This window comes from Accipiter gentilis, chromosome 30, assembly GCF_929443795.1.
Source record: "Accipiter gentilis chromosome 30, bAccGen1.1, whole genome shotgun sequence".
Taxonomy (NCBI): domain Eukaryota; kingdom Metazoa; phylum Chordata; class Aves; order Accipitriformes; family Accipitridae; genus Astur; species Astur gentilis.
In genome coordinates this window covers 10,022,766-10,039,419 of record NC_064909.1, presented here as the reverse complement: position 1 = coordinate 10,039,419, position 16,654 = coordinate 10,022,766, and the positions used below count along the sequence as shown (strand labels likewise).

Sequence of the window (16,654 nt, the reverse complement as noted above, 5' to 3'; positions counted from 1 at the left end):
TTTCCATATGACTTTCCTGTAATTATTTTGTAAACTGTTCACACAACAATATATAAAAACATCTGCAAAAACAGGTAATTAATGTGTCAAGCCAAACTAATGCATTTTTTATGGTGTCCATGCTTCGTCAACTGTAATTATAACTCTTTTTAAGCAAATGATGATGTGTTTGTTGCAATGTGCAAGTGGTTATTTTAGATGCTCTGTTTACTATTACTGCAAACAGAATATAAAAACTCTACAGCTACTTTGTTGCACATACAAGCCTTCATCTACACAAGCACAAGCAGGCTGCTCCCTCATTTTCCAAAGGCTTTGCCTATTTCAAAGAAATAAAAATATCTTAAAATGGAAATTGGCTTTGGAAAGGCTGACCAGGCCACCCGCTGACCAAAGTAACAGTAGCCAGGACATTAGGACAGCAGCCAATGATTTAAAATTTGTTCTTTAATTTTAATTTCTAAGGACAGCTCAGCTACCATATATTTACAAAAACAGACGTTCCTAACAACATTCAAATGATCTTGAGGGTTTGATAGAGGAAAACCACAAATATCAGAATAATTGTGCCACTGAGTTCATCTGTGACTTGCCTGCTTGTTCTCCCATAGTCCACTGATTTGAATGAAAAATACAGAGAAGTAGCACTTCCACAGAGTATGTACATAGCAGTAGCATCTGGAAAACTAGCAACATGTTTGTTTGTCTTCTACTCTAAAGAGTCTTCTACCCATACCTCATAGCACCCCAGAAGAGTACATACCTTTGAGGGATTAGATAACTCAATGTTGAAGTGTTAAGTGTTCAGCTCAGTCAAATGTTTATTCAGGCATCAGATCTTCTGTAATTCTATCATATAGGAAAATTACTTATGTTCAGATAGTAATCGCAAAAAGCTATTGGAAGGGGGCCATATCAAATAAACTGAAACAAACAAACAAAAAATGTCTGGGCAGTAAGGGCCATGGAAAAAATCTGCCCTTTTCCCCCAGATAATGTGGGATACTACTAAGAGAACACATCTCAGATGCACAGAAGTGCTGTCAAACTTGCTCTGGTCCTTAACTACTCTCCTCCACAGATTGAGGATGAAATCATGTGTAAGATGTGTATCTTACTGGATGGTAACAAAGATAGCTCTAGTCACCATTTGCCACTAACACATACAATATCCCACATCCAGTAAGTCACAGTATATAGCACCCACACAGGAATTCAAGATATTCCTTCCTTCCTTCCTTCCTTTGTGTCTGACCACCTCCAAATCATCCCACACCAGGCATTACTGCACTCCCTACCTAACTAGCTGCTTGACTAGGACGTGGAAATTTCGACAGAAAAGGTAAGGCTAAAAAGTTAGCATTACCTGTCCCAATCCTCTACAACCTCCATATTTCAAATCTTCCAGCTTTTCTTTCAAACTTACTAAAAATATATGTGGGCTGCCTTTATTTAAAGAAGATATCAGAAGAGATCTGCTTCAGGAAGGAACGTCCTCTTGCAGAACAGGCTACAAGAATTTGTGGGAGACTGCCTGTTGTGCTAACCCCAAACTCCATGTTCTTAACAATTTAAACAGTAAAACTTTCTCTAAATACTGAAATCTTCAATGAAACATTTATAATTGCCAAATCTAACAGCTATAATACCATTTTTTATTTTTAAAAGTTTCTTTATCTTCTTCACAGTCTTCCTGCACATATCACCCAGCTGGATTGCTGAATTTTTCAAAGAATTGCTCTCTATAAAAATGCAAGGGAGTAAGCCTTAAAAGATTTATTTCTTCTCGCAATGAAAAGAGGTTTAGCAGCACCTTCCTTATTAGTGGGTAGCCCAGCTGTTATTTTTGCCTAATTGGTTCAAGAGGACCTCTGTTCTTCTTAGGGCAAACACTTCTTACATCATGTGAAGCAGACTCCTTTGTCCATATTAGCCAAACAAAAGCTCAGGCACACCGTAAGTGACAATGCGACTCATAATCCAGCACAGATTTGTGACCACTTTGGACACAGTTTTATAACCCCAAAATTTATTTCAGGAAGGGGAAGAGCTGCTGATTTTGGAACGAGTCTCCACCAACTTTCACAGGAGAGTGGGTAACCTTTAATTTTCAAACAATTACTTAAGTGAAACGTGGCAGGTGCTGGGGTAGATCGACACTTCAGCATCAGGAAAGATGCTATAGATTTTAGCAGCAGGTTGCAGTTTAGAATTGTGAAATAAGCCCACTAGCTCATCGTCTCTAGTATGCTATGTATTATATTAATGATAGTTCCTTTGAGGTAGTGGCCAAATTCTACAGCTGAAAAAAACCTGTAAATATTAAAAAATAAGACCAAGTTTAAGCCCATTATGGTAAAACAGTTTGAAGTGATTTTTTTTCCTTTTATTTTTTTAACATTTTGAGAGTGTCAAAATTTATTAAGATGTACCACATTTATCACAACCCTTCTTTCTTGCTTTTTGAAGATTCACAGAAGTACTGTACTCTAGCAACCAAGAAAAGCCACTTAAAAATTAAACCTCTCATGCTGAAGCACAAATGCGTGACAGTGAGTGAACACCTAAGAATTCTTGTTCCAACTTCCCAGTGTGTTCATAACCATTATGTCTACATCTTATAAATCATCTTCATTGCAGGTTGCTCAAGACACAGATCTATGCTTCCTCTGAAATTACCAATTCCGCATCCTGTAGAAAACCTAAGGTTACACACCAGTGGCATAAATACCTAGCTGAACACTTCTCTGGAAAAAAAATGTTGGCATACATGCCAAAGTTAAGATTACATAGAAGAATGGTGTGGGTGAAACGTGTTTTGAGTAACCAGCAAAGCAGGAGTCAGTAACGCTCAAGATGATAAGAAACATAACTTTCCAGAAACACCAATCAACAAACATCTGTTTATAGAGAAACTCTCATGTTAAATCCACAAGGTTGTGGTAGCTTTTCATGTGCATGTGTGACTATCTGTAAAAAACTAAAATAAATGGTCACACAACACATACCATTTCAGGGAGGAAAAGCTTAAGTTCCCATCCATCTGCTAGAACTTGTAGCCTGCAACTGCAAGTTATTTCACCAAAGTAAGACCTCACAACATAAGAAACATTCTTGACCACTTTCCTGTAAAACTACATAAGAATAAGGGGGCGGGGGGGAGGGGGGGGCGGGGCAACAACACCCTGAGAGTGTTGCAAGACAGAAGGACAAGCAGTGGCATCCTAGCACAGATAAGGAAACAAAACGGTGACAGCAGCAGCAGGTCCTCCAACACAAGCATCACATTAACAGGAGGAGAGCACTGACAGTCAGAGCAAGGAAAGAAGTTACACAGGCCACCACCACAGAAAAGAGGAAAAGATTTTCCAGGTTCTCTGCACTCTTCCTTCTTAACTAAAAGGACAAGGCCAAATTAGAATCAGCAACCACAAACATTCCTTGTTTCAGAGCAGAGGGAACATGGGCACACAGACACCTACCCCTTCAAGTAAGAACATGTTACTCCAGTTTGAAGCATTAAGTATTGCAGAAAGAAAAAAAGACAGATGAAAAAACAATTATGAGACTTATCAATCCTGATGGTCTAATAGTACTCATAAATATAATTCATACGTGCTTTTATATAGTACTATGGGAAATGGTATCTTTCCATGAGCAATCACTAAAATCTCTAGAACAGAGGAGGCAGTGGCAAGCCCTGTAGAGAGCAAACCTATACTAGTCCTTCCACGCAGCTGTGAAGCTAGAGAAGCTATTTTAGGATACTGGAAGGGAAAAGAAGGAAAGAGGACAGGAAAAGAGAAAAGGAAGATGTGAAAAGAGAGAAGCTGTATATGCAAGAACTGGTTGCAGGGCAGGGATGGGGGGTGGGAATCAGAGCACTGATTATCATGCAGCATCATGCCCTTAAACATATGTCGGTTAAACCACGACAACATATCTAAGTAATTTTTGTATTCCAGCTAGTAATTGGCCTCAATTTACCTACACTGCCCAAGGCATTTAATTCTGCAACCAGATACTTCAATTTTCTCACCTAAGGCACCGTAACCTAGATCAGTCTGTTCTGCCTACACTGTATGCTGGAATAAGTGTGGCAACCCTACTAGGTCTTCTGATGGGAGGTTGAAACCCCACTAGCAATGGCTAAAAAAAAAATTAACGCACTTTGCTGCAGCTAAGTGCTGGCTAACAACAGCTGAGGTAAAAGGCTGTGCAGGTAAGAGCGATGTCTGTCAGTCTGGGTACAAGCAGCAACCTGGCAAGGAGCTGCTAGAAGGACAGACTCGGAAATCTTGGAAAGGTCAGATCAACACCGAGCCAATGCAACTAACTGTGTCCCCCAGAAGAGGGAATAACGAACAGATTTTTAAGGCCCACCTCATCACATATTTATTCATTCTTTAACAGCCATGTGCTAAGCAACCACATCCAGAGTCATCTCTGCATCATGCCCTACATGTTGGCTTACAGGTATTGCTACAATTCACCTTTACATGCATTGTAAGGCTTTAAGGTGTGCAGCAGGTACTGAGCACCAGACCTTTATCAGCCTCTTGGTGCAGAGAAGTCTTGCAGTTCAAGAGGAACTTTGCCTTGAGTATTACTTTACAGAGCTGAATCTGGCTGTATTTATACATTAACCAGCTTCACCATGCTTTACTGGTAGATGCTGTATTTTACTGCTTTGCAATGATGAAGTGTCTAAACCCAGTACTTTCACATACAGAATGACACCACTCAGGGTGATCCATCCAGCACCTACTGCACAGTGATGGCACCTACTGCACAGTGATGGATCCCATAGCACTAATCTGCTCTGAAGCTCTATATGGTCTGCAATGGGCTTGGAAGCCAACACATTTCAGTTATGAACAGCTCATAGTCCGTATTAGCATGGGTTTCAGCACCACTGGCAGCACAGTGGTATCAGATGACTTTTTTTTTTAAGCAAACCATAGTATTTCCAACATCCTTGTCAACAGACAAATCGTCTCACAAACATCTAAGCTTCTGAAACAGCAGCTGTGATTTCAAGGTTGTATGAAGCACAAGGAAAGAGAGAGCACTTTGTATGGTTGCTTAGAAAGCCCAACCCAAACAGTCCTACAGCATCCTCACAGTCCAATAGCAGGAAACAGAGATGGTTTTCAGCTCCTTTGGAAGGAAACAGGGCAGGAAGTTTTTGTCTTGACCGATTCCAGCCTCAGTGGAAGCATAAAGGTACAACAGCAAATAAGGTGAGTGATGACACACTGTAGGAGCACAGAAGTCTGAGATCAGGTGGGGGAGAATTACAGTTCCATCAGTCACCCTGTCATTAATCTTTCCCTATGGGGCCCAGCACAATTCTAAGGGCTTACCTGCAGGCATCAGCTCACACCCCAATGCATCTTCTCAGAAAACAGGCCTGTTGTTTCCTCAAAGACACTGCTCCAATCAGCCACAGCTGCTGGGTGGCCAAGAAACTGCCTAAGAGATTGTCACTCTCAATGAGAAACACTACTCAGAGGACTTAACAAGTGAAAGGAACTTAAAATAGCTACTGCGTTGTACCAGAAGTTCTCTTCATAAGTGCCATTCAATGAACAAGCAAAGGTGCTTTTCACTCTGGAAACCAGAAATACACTTGTGGAACAGCCATGGCTGTTTCCCTTTTCATAAAGTAGTCTTCTTGGCATTCTGTCAAGCATGCTCCTGTTTGCATCCCTGGCTCCATCACCAGTTCAAATCATAGCCCATCATAATCCCAATAATTAGACACAAGTTGGTTTGTTTTCAGTATATCCAAAAATATCATCTAGTTGTCCAAAGTATTCCCAGCATTTCATTGTATATGCATTTCTGGGTTAAAAGTCAAAGTCATTTTAGCAAGGTTCCAGTAATTTGTGTAATTTTTGTTCCAGCTCTGTTTACTGGATAAACATTAAAATAGCACAGAGCAGTGCAAAACTGACATTCGCAGCCTGCTTTCAAAGACACCAGCAGCTTATCTACAAGTTGTAGATACCTAACGCAAAATACAGATACCTGGAACACAGCTTGTGGCTAGTGTGACTTTAGAGAAATCACATACTTCATGCAACAAGGTCCATGCTGCCTAGCCGATCCAGGCCCCTAAACCAAATAAATATTCATTGTTCCCAGCCACAGCTGCTACATGTTAGAATAAACACCCCAAATCTCTGACAGAGTAAATGGATCATCTCCCTTCGGATGTTACTGTGTAATATGGAGCCCTGCATGTAACAGACCAGCAATGAACATATTTGCTTTCTAAACCACATGGAATAGATCCTGTACTTTTCTACACAAATTAGACTGACAATATTGTGAAGCGTTCTTGCTTCGTCATGTGCCTGAAGTTAACTGAAACCCAGCAATAAGTAATAGTGTTAACTCTGTTTATCACACAGCTCAGACCCCGGATCCATAATGGGTATACCTTGAAAACGGATAGAGTTGGAAAAAGAGGAGCAGTTTATACAAACAGGACTCCCTTCTTTATTACAAAAAACTCTTTCCATAATTTTAGCCTCCTGATCTATTTTTTCCTAACATAAACTATGCCCTACACCAAAGTCAGGGAAAACACTACTTGGCATAAAACACAGTTAACTTCCAGCCTAGAAGTTGGTGGCTTGCTATCGATTAGTACATTTTTTTCCATCACTAGGCCTGAAGCAATGCATTGACCTCAAAGCGCTCTGACACGCTAACAAAACAAAGGAACAGCTGTAATTGTGAGCCCAAGTTTCTATCAGTTAATATACTTAGTATGCTTAAAAAGGCAGAAGATTTTAACTCCAGAAGGTTTCAGCTCCTGCAGAACTGTTTAACCATCCTACACAACCCTTACAGACCTGCCTTCCAAAGCTCAAAAATCCTGCACACAGCAATGCCCAGAAAACACAAGAGGGGCAGCAGAACCAGTACATATTCAGAGGAAAAACGACATGATGGCAGCTATTCCCTCTCACTGCACACAAGGGAGCTCTGGTATAAATGAAACAGGGAGGTACAAGCGGTACAGGTAGTTCAGTGGCAGTCCAAGGGCTCTACTGTCGTCCAAGAACTTGTTCTCCTTCCCACTGACAAACATGTTTAATATTAAATGCATGTACGGAGCAGAAATAGGCCCAAGATGTATAAGAAGTAGATACCCGGAGTCCAAGGTATACACCCGCCTCTCGGAGCGCAGACAGCGTTCATTCCCAACGTGACATGCGTATTAGGCTTTTTGGCAGGACTATGAACAGGACGTTAAAAGATTTAGTACTAAAACTGTGCAAGAGACTAGCAGAGGAAAATACATATGCACCTTGCACAGTATAATTAACACAGCTATACTTCTGCAAGCGTGCACACACAGCTGAAAACAAAGTCAAGATGGACGTTTCTTTGGTGTAAACATATGCAAAGCCTGCCTCGTCTAGCATTAGTGCCATCAGTTCAGAGATCCGGAACATCATCAGGAACGTAACACTCAAGTCTGCTCTGACTGCCTTTATGGAAGCCAGCTACTTCAACCTAAACACCACAAGTCTATAAACTTGCAGCAATAAACTTACTCGTACACGATTTTGATGAGGCAGCCTTAAGTAGTAAGATCTTGTACCAAACCTAAAGGAGCAGCTAGCAACAGAGACACCCTTATCTTTCAGATACATCTAACCAACTTAGAGGCGTTACATTTCTGAGGTAATTCTGAGATAAGCTTCACACGGAGAGGACGGATGATGTTTCTTTTTCCCCCGGTACACTGGTTACATTTACTGATTCCAATTTTTATGTGTCAATTTCTATTTTCTTGGTGCCACCACGTGGCAAAAATATGTATTACCATTTCACATGTAAAAGCCACTTCCAGTCCATTCTAGAGAGGCCACACATTCTGCAACAGCTGTACACAGAAAGGCAATGTCACTTTATACGTAAGTATACATGAACACTGTGTTTCACTTTCACCTATTACAAAGGCTTATTTAGACAAAGTAGGCTGAAAACAATCAATGGCAGAAGACCAGAGACATTTGTAACAATTGCACCATCCTTACCTTTGAAGGGAGCACATTGTTATCCATGTGAAATACATAATCACAGGTGTTTAAATAGCTGAAGTGATTAGGTTAAGGTGGGTTTTTCTTATTGCAACGTACAGCGAATAATCACATCTCGATGCTAAACATACCACCCTCACAAAGTAGCTAGATTAGAAAGTATGGTACAGGTAGTTATTCATGATTTTGGGGGTGTTTTTACTGTCCTCACAGATCCTGAGAAGGCATATATCTTTAGGAAAGCATTTGAATCAGCCCTGTCATTATAAAGAGGGAATCAGTGTCTCCCTGCCAGCTTGCAAAAGCTCCAAAAAGAACAGGACACAAAATTAGCTGGATCTACCCAAATCTAGTGTAAGTGCCCAGTAGAGAATGAACATTCATTTGCTTCCTTCACAGCCATGCAGGGTAACACAGAGAAAGGAGAAAGAATAGCAGACTGCTAGGAACTAGCCTATGTACCTTTACGTTCCCAAAGAATAAGATGCCAGTTAAAAAGCAACTCATTCCCATTATTCCCTCTCCTGTGCTGTACAGACGCAACGTCAAGGACTGCACAGAAGAAGTTGAAGGTGCTGGCTACACATCTCTTCATCCATGAAGAACACCTCCACCCACCCACACACACACAAGTACCACCACTATAAATTTATTAATAACCCCCACTGTACTATCTGAGTGGCATCAGGGAAACAGGGCAGAATATCACACTTTTCTAAGACTCCTTGAATTTTTTCCTAGCCTGAAAAGCATGGATACCAGTGGGTGAAAGGAAAGGATTAGCAGTCATCTGAGGTAGCTAGATGAGTAGCTAGTCAACAGCAAAGAAGCAAAAGTACTTGGAGGAAATGTTAGCAAATGTAAGTAAAAAGCTCAACCCACTCTAGTTTAACAAGTTAGTATGCATCAGTTGAGCAAGTCACGTCCAACATATGCAAGAAAAGCTTTTCACAACTTCAAGGTAAACATATTACCATAAGGATTACCATGGATTCAAAGCCAACACGTTTAACCACTGCCACAACTGAAGCATGTATGCATAGTTACTGCAGCTCAAATGATGCATAATAGCCTGACTTGTATTCATGCCCTAACAGTTTGAAACTGTTTAATCAAGAAAGCTTTTTGAAGCTGAAACTTGAACTGTCAGTTTAAAACTGTATCGTGGCAGCCTTGCACGACAGTGAGAAGACAGAAGTGGTTATGATGAAATAGGATATTCTTCAGAAGACCATAACTAAATGGCACACAGGTTTATGAAGAAGTCTATTAACAGAGAAAGAATAGATGGGCTCTCCAACAGGACTGCCAGCACATTCAACATGAAGAATGAAAAGCATTTTGACAACATGGGCAAGGAAAGATAGGATGCTATTGAAAAGCCACAACAAGCAGCAAAGCAGCAACCCTACTGACATCACTGGGACTTGGAAAGAAAGAGGTGGGTTTACTTTTGCCAAAAAGACACTTTGAACAAAGGCTATGCACATATCTTGGCCCATACCTCTAGTTTTCGTCAGTAACCTATCCGTTATTTTTTGCCAGGCCCCGTTAAAGCAGCTCAGCAGATAACTTCCATTCCTAGAACTGTTCAGAGGGTCTGGACCACTGCTGAGCATCATACTGAGATGCAGCAAAGGCTTCTGCTTCTGTGTGCTTTGGTACATTAGCATTTAAGTTCAGATCTAGAGCAGCATAATGCATCTGTGCTATATACCATCAAACAAAGCCACAATTCTAATCTTACTCATTTGATCTGTGTGGAACAGAAGCACAATACACAGACCCTGAATCCACTACAGGAGAGAACAAATCTTTTCCTGTCCTTCATAGTTTTAAGCCATTGTTGGACAAAATGCAAATGTATGAGATTATCACTCTAGATTCTCAAGAACTAGAGATGGAAGGAGAAAAAAATTGTTCCCTGACTGACAAGGTGCAAGGAGACTCTGCAGAAATTTGCATGTAGTTGCATCTGGTCAGTTAACAACAGCTTTCGCAGACATATATTGACACACCAAAGTCTTCTGGAAAAAAAAAAAAAAAAATCCCGTTCTCCTCTAGCAGTGCAGGCATGTAAGTTTGTATGCACCCTTTAGCTAGGAAAGGAGAACAGTTTAGCAGAAGAAGCAAGAGGCTGTGAGCCAAGAATAGTTCTAATCCTGTTGTGACTGGGAAGTTAACCTGAGTCTGCCTCTCCCCATGCGTAAAATGGGGATAATTAATCCTCACTTAACCATGTAAATTAAATAATGTTTCAACAGTGCTGCAAGTGCCACATATTAATTAATGCCTAGGTAATAAAAAGGAAAGAGGCAGAAGTGGAGCACTTTGCTACTTACCTGCAAGTCGAAGGTTGTGCTGCAATTTTAAAAGAGGAGATACTGGGCACTTGGAAGATGAGACCCTAAATTATCATTCAGTCTTAGAAAGAAAGATTTCTCTCTCTCTCACATGCACAGCAGCTATCAAGCACATGAAAGGCAAGCACACATCATTCTGCATTTCATATCACCTCTTTGCAACGCAGTAAGCTGATGTTAACTAAGGAAATGCCACAATACATATAACCAAAGGCAAACATAATGCGAAAATGCATACCTTGAACACCTTCCAGAAGCAGATCAACCCCCTTTCTATAAAAGTTGAAGGCAGTTTCATAATCTTCTTCCTCCTCTTTCTTCAAGGCCAGTTTTATCAACTCGCCTGCTTTCTCTAAGTAATCTTGCTTGCCAGGCTTGGGTTTTAAGCTTCCAGTAAACAAACTACGGTTTTCCCTCTCTCCTTCAGATTTGCTCCACTCCTGCTGAGGTGCCACTGTGCTTTGTACTGGGGGTTCAGAAGTAAAGCAAAGGCCAAGAGCTCTGCTGGGAGAACTTTGGTTGGATGCCATTCCATCATCTAACTCAGCAAGAGAGTCTACATCAACTGTTAGAGAGATCAGGTCGCTGTCACTGGAGAAGCCTGAAAAGCACAGTCAGAAAGACATGCATTACTCTAGATTTCTCATATACCTCAGGAACCACCAAATTCTTTATCCCATCCAAAGTAAAATCTTGCTAAAATGCTTTCTTCTCACTTATGCAGCTTCCTGAGACTTTGTGCACAGAAATTCGCTGCATGTAAAGCTGTCTTAAAAATTATTTTTTAGTACCTATAGAAACATGTTTTTTAAAATTAGCTACAACTCCATGGAGCAACTGGTCTTCATTTTAATACCAGGAATGAAGAGACCAACACCTAACACCCAACTTAAACTTTCAAAGTCTGCTCACTGTTGGGCTCCAGGAAATTACAAAACTAACCCCTTCTGTGTGAATGCTATTAGAAAAGTCAATCAGCAGGAGCCAAATTATTGTTTCAAGAAATCCCAACATACTGTTTTAAATCAGTAAGATGAAGCATCCCAAACCCAGTAAATTAGGAGTTTGAATTAACACAGTTACTGTCAGCTTATGCATCACGCAGCACTAACTCACGTCTACCATGTATAGCCTTCTTTCATTGCTAATATGTGGTAAAATTAATTAGCTTACACCTCTTTCACCAAAATTTGAGCTAACACATTTTATTTTACATTTGCCATAAGCAAAAAGTACATATACTTACTGCAGGCTGACCACAGCAACTTAGCAGGGTTACTTGGAAATAAATGGCAACAAAGATATTTTACACACATACCATTTCTGTAAGGATTATCATCCATGAAAAACATTCACTCATAATTATGACTTGCTAATAATTTAAGTTCCACAAATGTAACGGAAACAACTTCGATCTCACCTCCACATTCTGATTGGCTCGTAAGTGTCACATCATCAAGCCCACTTAAATCCTTTCGAACTGAAAAGGACAAGAATGACAAAAATATTTCTGACATCCTTTTGTACCACAGATTAGATGTTCACTTGCCATCAAAATAAAAGGGCATGACCCTACTACAGGTAAAAATACATAATATGAAACTGCTCTTTGAACGGCTATCAGGGATATCCATTTGGTAACACACCATTAAGATTGTAATAGTAGTATTAGATTTGCCATTTCTCATTGCCTCTGAGGTTAAAAAACAAAACACAGGTGCTTGCTTGGGGGGGGCTAATTCAAACCTCAGCACTCCAACTCACCTAATTTCAATAGCAGCAGCACTTTAATCCCTATCTCTCACTGCTCAGATGATTTACAGCTAAGGAGACTTAAAACAGGAGAGCCTTTAAAGCTGGGACCTACACACCAAGAAAAAAAAAAAAAAGCCAGCTTTCAGTCTCAAAAATGTCATTCCAGAATAGTACCCTGCATGAGACATATGGAGCGAGCCACGAATTTGGCAGTGCCACCTGGATATCAAGTAGCAGTTTGTTTTATCACCTTGGCACATGTATCCACTGAGGCAATAAAACAGGCAACAAGGTCAAGACATTTAGCTGTTTGTACACACCGAGAAAGTAAATTCTGAGCTAAAACCTGATGCTTGTTTTCCTCTGTATTATTGACAGTCAAGAGTTTATCCACATTATCAGGTAAAGTGTTCTGACTTATCTTTAAAAAGTATGCAGCAGCAGCAAGGAGCTGACTCAAAGGCAACTAACTCGAAATTTCTTCTGATTTTGCAACTACAGAGTTAGAGGGAGTTTACAATTTATGGAAAAGGAGTAAGAATGCACTGTAGAAATATTGCTTTTCTAAAAGCTAGCAGTTCCTTTAACGTGAGTGAGAGGAAAAAGACACAAAGAAGAACAGATTACCAGCCACTCGCCTGAGAAGCAAGGGACTGTGATACTTAGTGACTCAAGACTACTTGAGAGGAGGGGACAGGGTGAACAGAAGACAATGCTCCTGATCTTTTCAGAGGAGGGACATAAAGCAAAGTATCCACGCCGAGAAGAAAACTGCCTGTGCAGCCCCAAATCCTGCAAGAAAGAAGGCAACCTCACAACAGAGCAGTTGGAGGAAGACAGAAGATTCATTAATTAGCTTATTAATAATGGGCCTTTCACATGCCCAATTTAGGGACAGTGATGTCAAATTTGGGTGTGGAAGACTGAGAATTTGTGAAATAACATTTAGAGGAGTCAAGTTATTTTGCTCAGTGACAAGAAATTGCTAGCTAGGGAATGTATAGGTGGAAGCAGAGGTGACTGACAAAAAAAGGGTGCAGACAGAGAGAGCAAATGGAAAAGCTAGGGGTTTGTGGGAAGGGTGTGCTGACCACCCAGACTAGATGAATTGGGGCACATCCACACAGCAGATTTTAGACAGACCCAAGCTCTCCTCCCTACAGTCCAAACAAAACCACATTTGCTCCTCTGTTGCACCCAACTTGACCAGAAATGAACACAGCTAGCACGGTACAGAGCCTGAGCTAATAAACTTTGCTTAAGGTCAGGGTTAGAGTCCAGGTCTGGCACCACACAACCACAGTCATGGGGCTTCCAGTCAGCCCTAGGGGTAAGAAGAGTCTGAACCTCATATGCTTATTTCTGGGAAGATAATGTGAACATGGTAAAACGTGGGGCGGGGGGGGGAATAATAAGATGAGCTTCCTGGTAAATTTCTCGAAAGAAATCAGTGACTGGTATAGAAAGACTTTTGGAGGGGAAGTTGGACATTTGAACATTATCCCATGTACACAGAGAGGAAGACACTGACTGTCAGGAATATTAGAGGAGTATAATGATGCTGAAATTGAACATAAATTCCTGTACTTGTCTCTGCCTTGTGCAATTTCACTGGGTATAGGAGGAGTAAACGCAGTTTCCAAAAATTGGTGGAACACCTGGGTAACCTGGCCTACTGAAAAGCACGTTCCTGTGAAAGCATGAACTGCCAAACTGCATTTACAAGCAAAATATTTATTGCTTATTCTGGTATAAAAACATTTCTACTACCATCAATTCTCATTTTCTACCATTAACGTGCACACCTTCTGCAAAATGAACTTTGTCCGAAAAGAAGAGATAAAAGTGAGAAAACACAACCCACCCTTACAAGCAAACACCAGCACCTGTTAAGGAAGGGGTTTCATACTTCTCAGTACAACAGCTTGAACGAACAGTGCCCACGTGGAGGCCCTTGAATGCTCACAAAAACTAACACAGTGAACTAGTCACAGTTAACTGCAATAATCAGACTCAGAAAAATTAGATGCAGGCAGGATGCCCTGAGGAGAGGCAGGGAGAGGACTCGGAGCCGAGTATTGCCACTGCCATCTAGAGGCCTTAAAGACAGATGTTGCCTTCTGTCCCTAGTCTCTCCCCCTGCCCCACAATTTGGTTTCAAACATAAGAAAATATGAGCTGGAAGACATATAGAGTTTTAGAAAACATAACTTCACAAAACAAGTCACATTTGGCATCTGGAAATCCTGTGCTCATAGTTGATGTAAGTATCCTCTAAAAGCTCTCCAGCACGATTCAGAAGGGTATCAAAGATTTTTTCTACTTTACAGCATTTTTTTTCTTTTCAATATTTTATCTTACATAAAAGAAGTGGTGTTGTTTTAAAAATGAGGCCCTCGTGAAAAAAGAATAGAAATGTTCATATTAAGCATTTTTAGAAGCACTTTTTCTTTTATAAGGCAAAGTGTAAAGTGAGCACATTGTCAGAATCTGGAATGTTAGATTTCACAGAAATAGTGCCCTTTAAAACTAGTTACTGGTATTTATCATAACTACCCTCTGAAATTAAACAGTGCTATACCTTTCCCTTCACAGAACAAAATATTGTCAGGGCATTAGTTCATTAACACCATAGAAGACATGCAAAATGCAAAACTCACTGCCCATGTAGAACATATTATATAACTAAGCACAAAGTTACTGACATAGCGAGATCCCAATGGCAAGTAATACAACCTCAAGCAAAAAATAAACAAACAAACCAACCACTATTAGAAAATACAAGCAGTTCTTGTTATTCAAGCAGAGTTTTACCAAAGCAAGTTCTATGCCAGAAAGACCAAAGGAAATTAAGCAGTTAAGAAAAAAAAACCTCCCAAATAAGCTTAAGTGGTTTTATAATAATGTGTATTTATGCATGAGTGTAAGACAATTCCAAAGGAAAATTTCTAGGGTTGGAAGAGTATTTCTTATAAGTCACAAGGACCCAAGCATAACTCAGAAATACATAAATATCTAAAAGATTGTATGGTACTTGGCAGATGATTATACACAGAGATGCTTAAGCTAGCTCAGCCTCCAGAGGCAGGCAAGAAGCCCTAGCACAGTATTTGTTTGGGTTGACTCACCCTACCTTACAGCTATATTATTATTTAGTGCAAGTGAAGTGCCACTAAAATTACTCTACACATGGTATCCAAGCCAGCATGTGCATCTTTACACTGTGCTAAGGAAATGCAGTCACAGGAAAAGGGGCACATCCTTTTCCATTGGCATAGCACAACCAGAAAACATAAGCAAGTTAAGGAAGGGATTTCCAGTTTTCAACTGAACATAGCACACACTGGCTCTAACACACAACCTCTCAGACTTTCAAGAATAGGGAGCTCTTTTTAGCAAACAAAAACTGCCAGCATTTTTTCTTAAGAGATTTAAACAACTTGCTTGTCTCCCCGAGCCCTGCAGAAGGCTTTAACATTCACCGCTCCTATATGCTCAATCCAGAAGACACACTTAAACTTCTAAATACAATACCAACTCTCTTCTGGATTTTACTAAGCACTGGAAGCATGGTGACACCCAGAGCATGAACAGCTGAATGAGAACCCTCTGAAATGTATGGGGCATTTCAAATCTTAGACCTATTTTTCATGCTCCAGGCAAATTCAGACAGTCATCTTTATATTTATTTATCAAACTCAAAATGGTTTTAAAGTTCTCTGCGAATTTTTACAGCTTGAGACTTGGGTCATGATTAGTAGCAAACACTACCATGCTGTTTGCCCAACATTTTGGAAGCAGGCAGGATTACGTACATTTAAACCAGAGGGTTCAGTTCAGTTAGCACCAAAAGCAGTTCTTTTTGAGCAACAGAGCACCAGGACTTCTAGAATAGACCAGACAAACTCCCAGAAAACTTCCTGTTGGAAGGAAACTTCCAGCAGCGCAGATAGAGCTCTGGTGAGCCCAACTTCTCTTTTGTTAATCCCAGCTCCAGCATTTCTGTCATACCAAGCAAACAGAAACTGGATGCAAATACTCCTACAAATACGGCACTTGTCATTTACGTGCTGCTTTAAAACAGATCATGCTATAAGGTTACATGAGAAAAGAAAGCAAACCTTCAGAGCTGCAGTCTGACAGGTTGTCAGTCAAAGAATCAGACAGAGGCTCAACAGGACCAATCAGTTCAGACCCATCATGCACCTCTCCACCCTAAAAAGAAAGAGGGAAAGGAATTATTTAGCTGCTGTGCTCTATGGAAAGTCTCATTATATAGAAGTGATAGTAAAAATTAAATTTCCTCACCAGTGAATTAGAGTTAATACATTTAATTAAACTAAATAAGCCTGCAAAATTAAACAAAGTCTTTTAGTTTGGTTGCCACAGACGGTCTAGGTATCTAAACAGTTAGCCTACTGCAGCTTCAGAGTCCTGAACCATACAGGCTGCAGCAGGTCTGCCTGCAAACCC

At 40.4% G+C, this 16,654-nt stretch overlaps 1 protein-coding gene across 6 annotated transcripts in view; it reads right to left on the bottom strand.

Annotated features, from left to right (window-relative positions):
• RPS6KC1 (ribosomal protein S6 kinase C1) overlaps positions 1 to 16,654 on the bottom strand; it is a 93,595-nt gene that overhangs the window by 56,569 nt on the left and 20,372 nt on the right. For 5 of the 6 annotated variants that reach the window (XM_049833552.1, XM_049833554.1, XM_049833555.1 and 2 more), the window contains 3 exons: positions 16,303 to 16,396; positions 11,847 to 11,906; positions 10,665 to 11,027 (listed from right to left, as the gene is read on the bottom strand). In XM_049833552.1, coding sequence (XP_049689509.1) covers positions 10,665 to 11,027; positions 11,847 to 11,906; positions 16,303 to 16,396 — 517 coding nt within the window. Of the gene's footprint in view, positions 1 to 10,664; positions 11,028 to 11,846; positions 11,907 to 12,190; positions 12,208 to 16,302; positions 16,397 to 16,654 lie in introns of those variants that run through there. The other variant, XM_049833558.1, reaches the window with a different exon arrangement.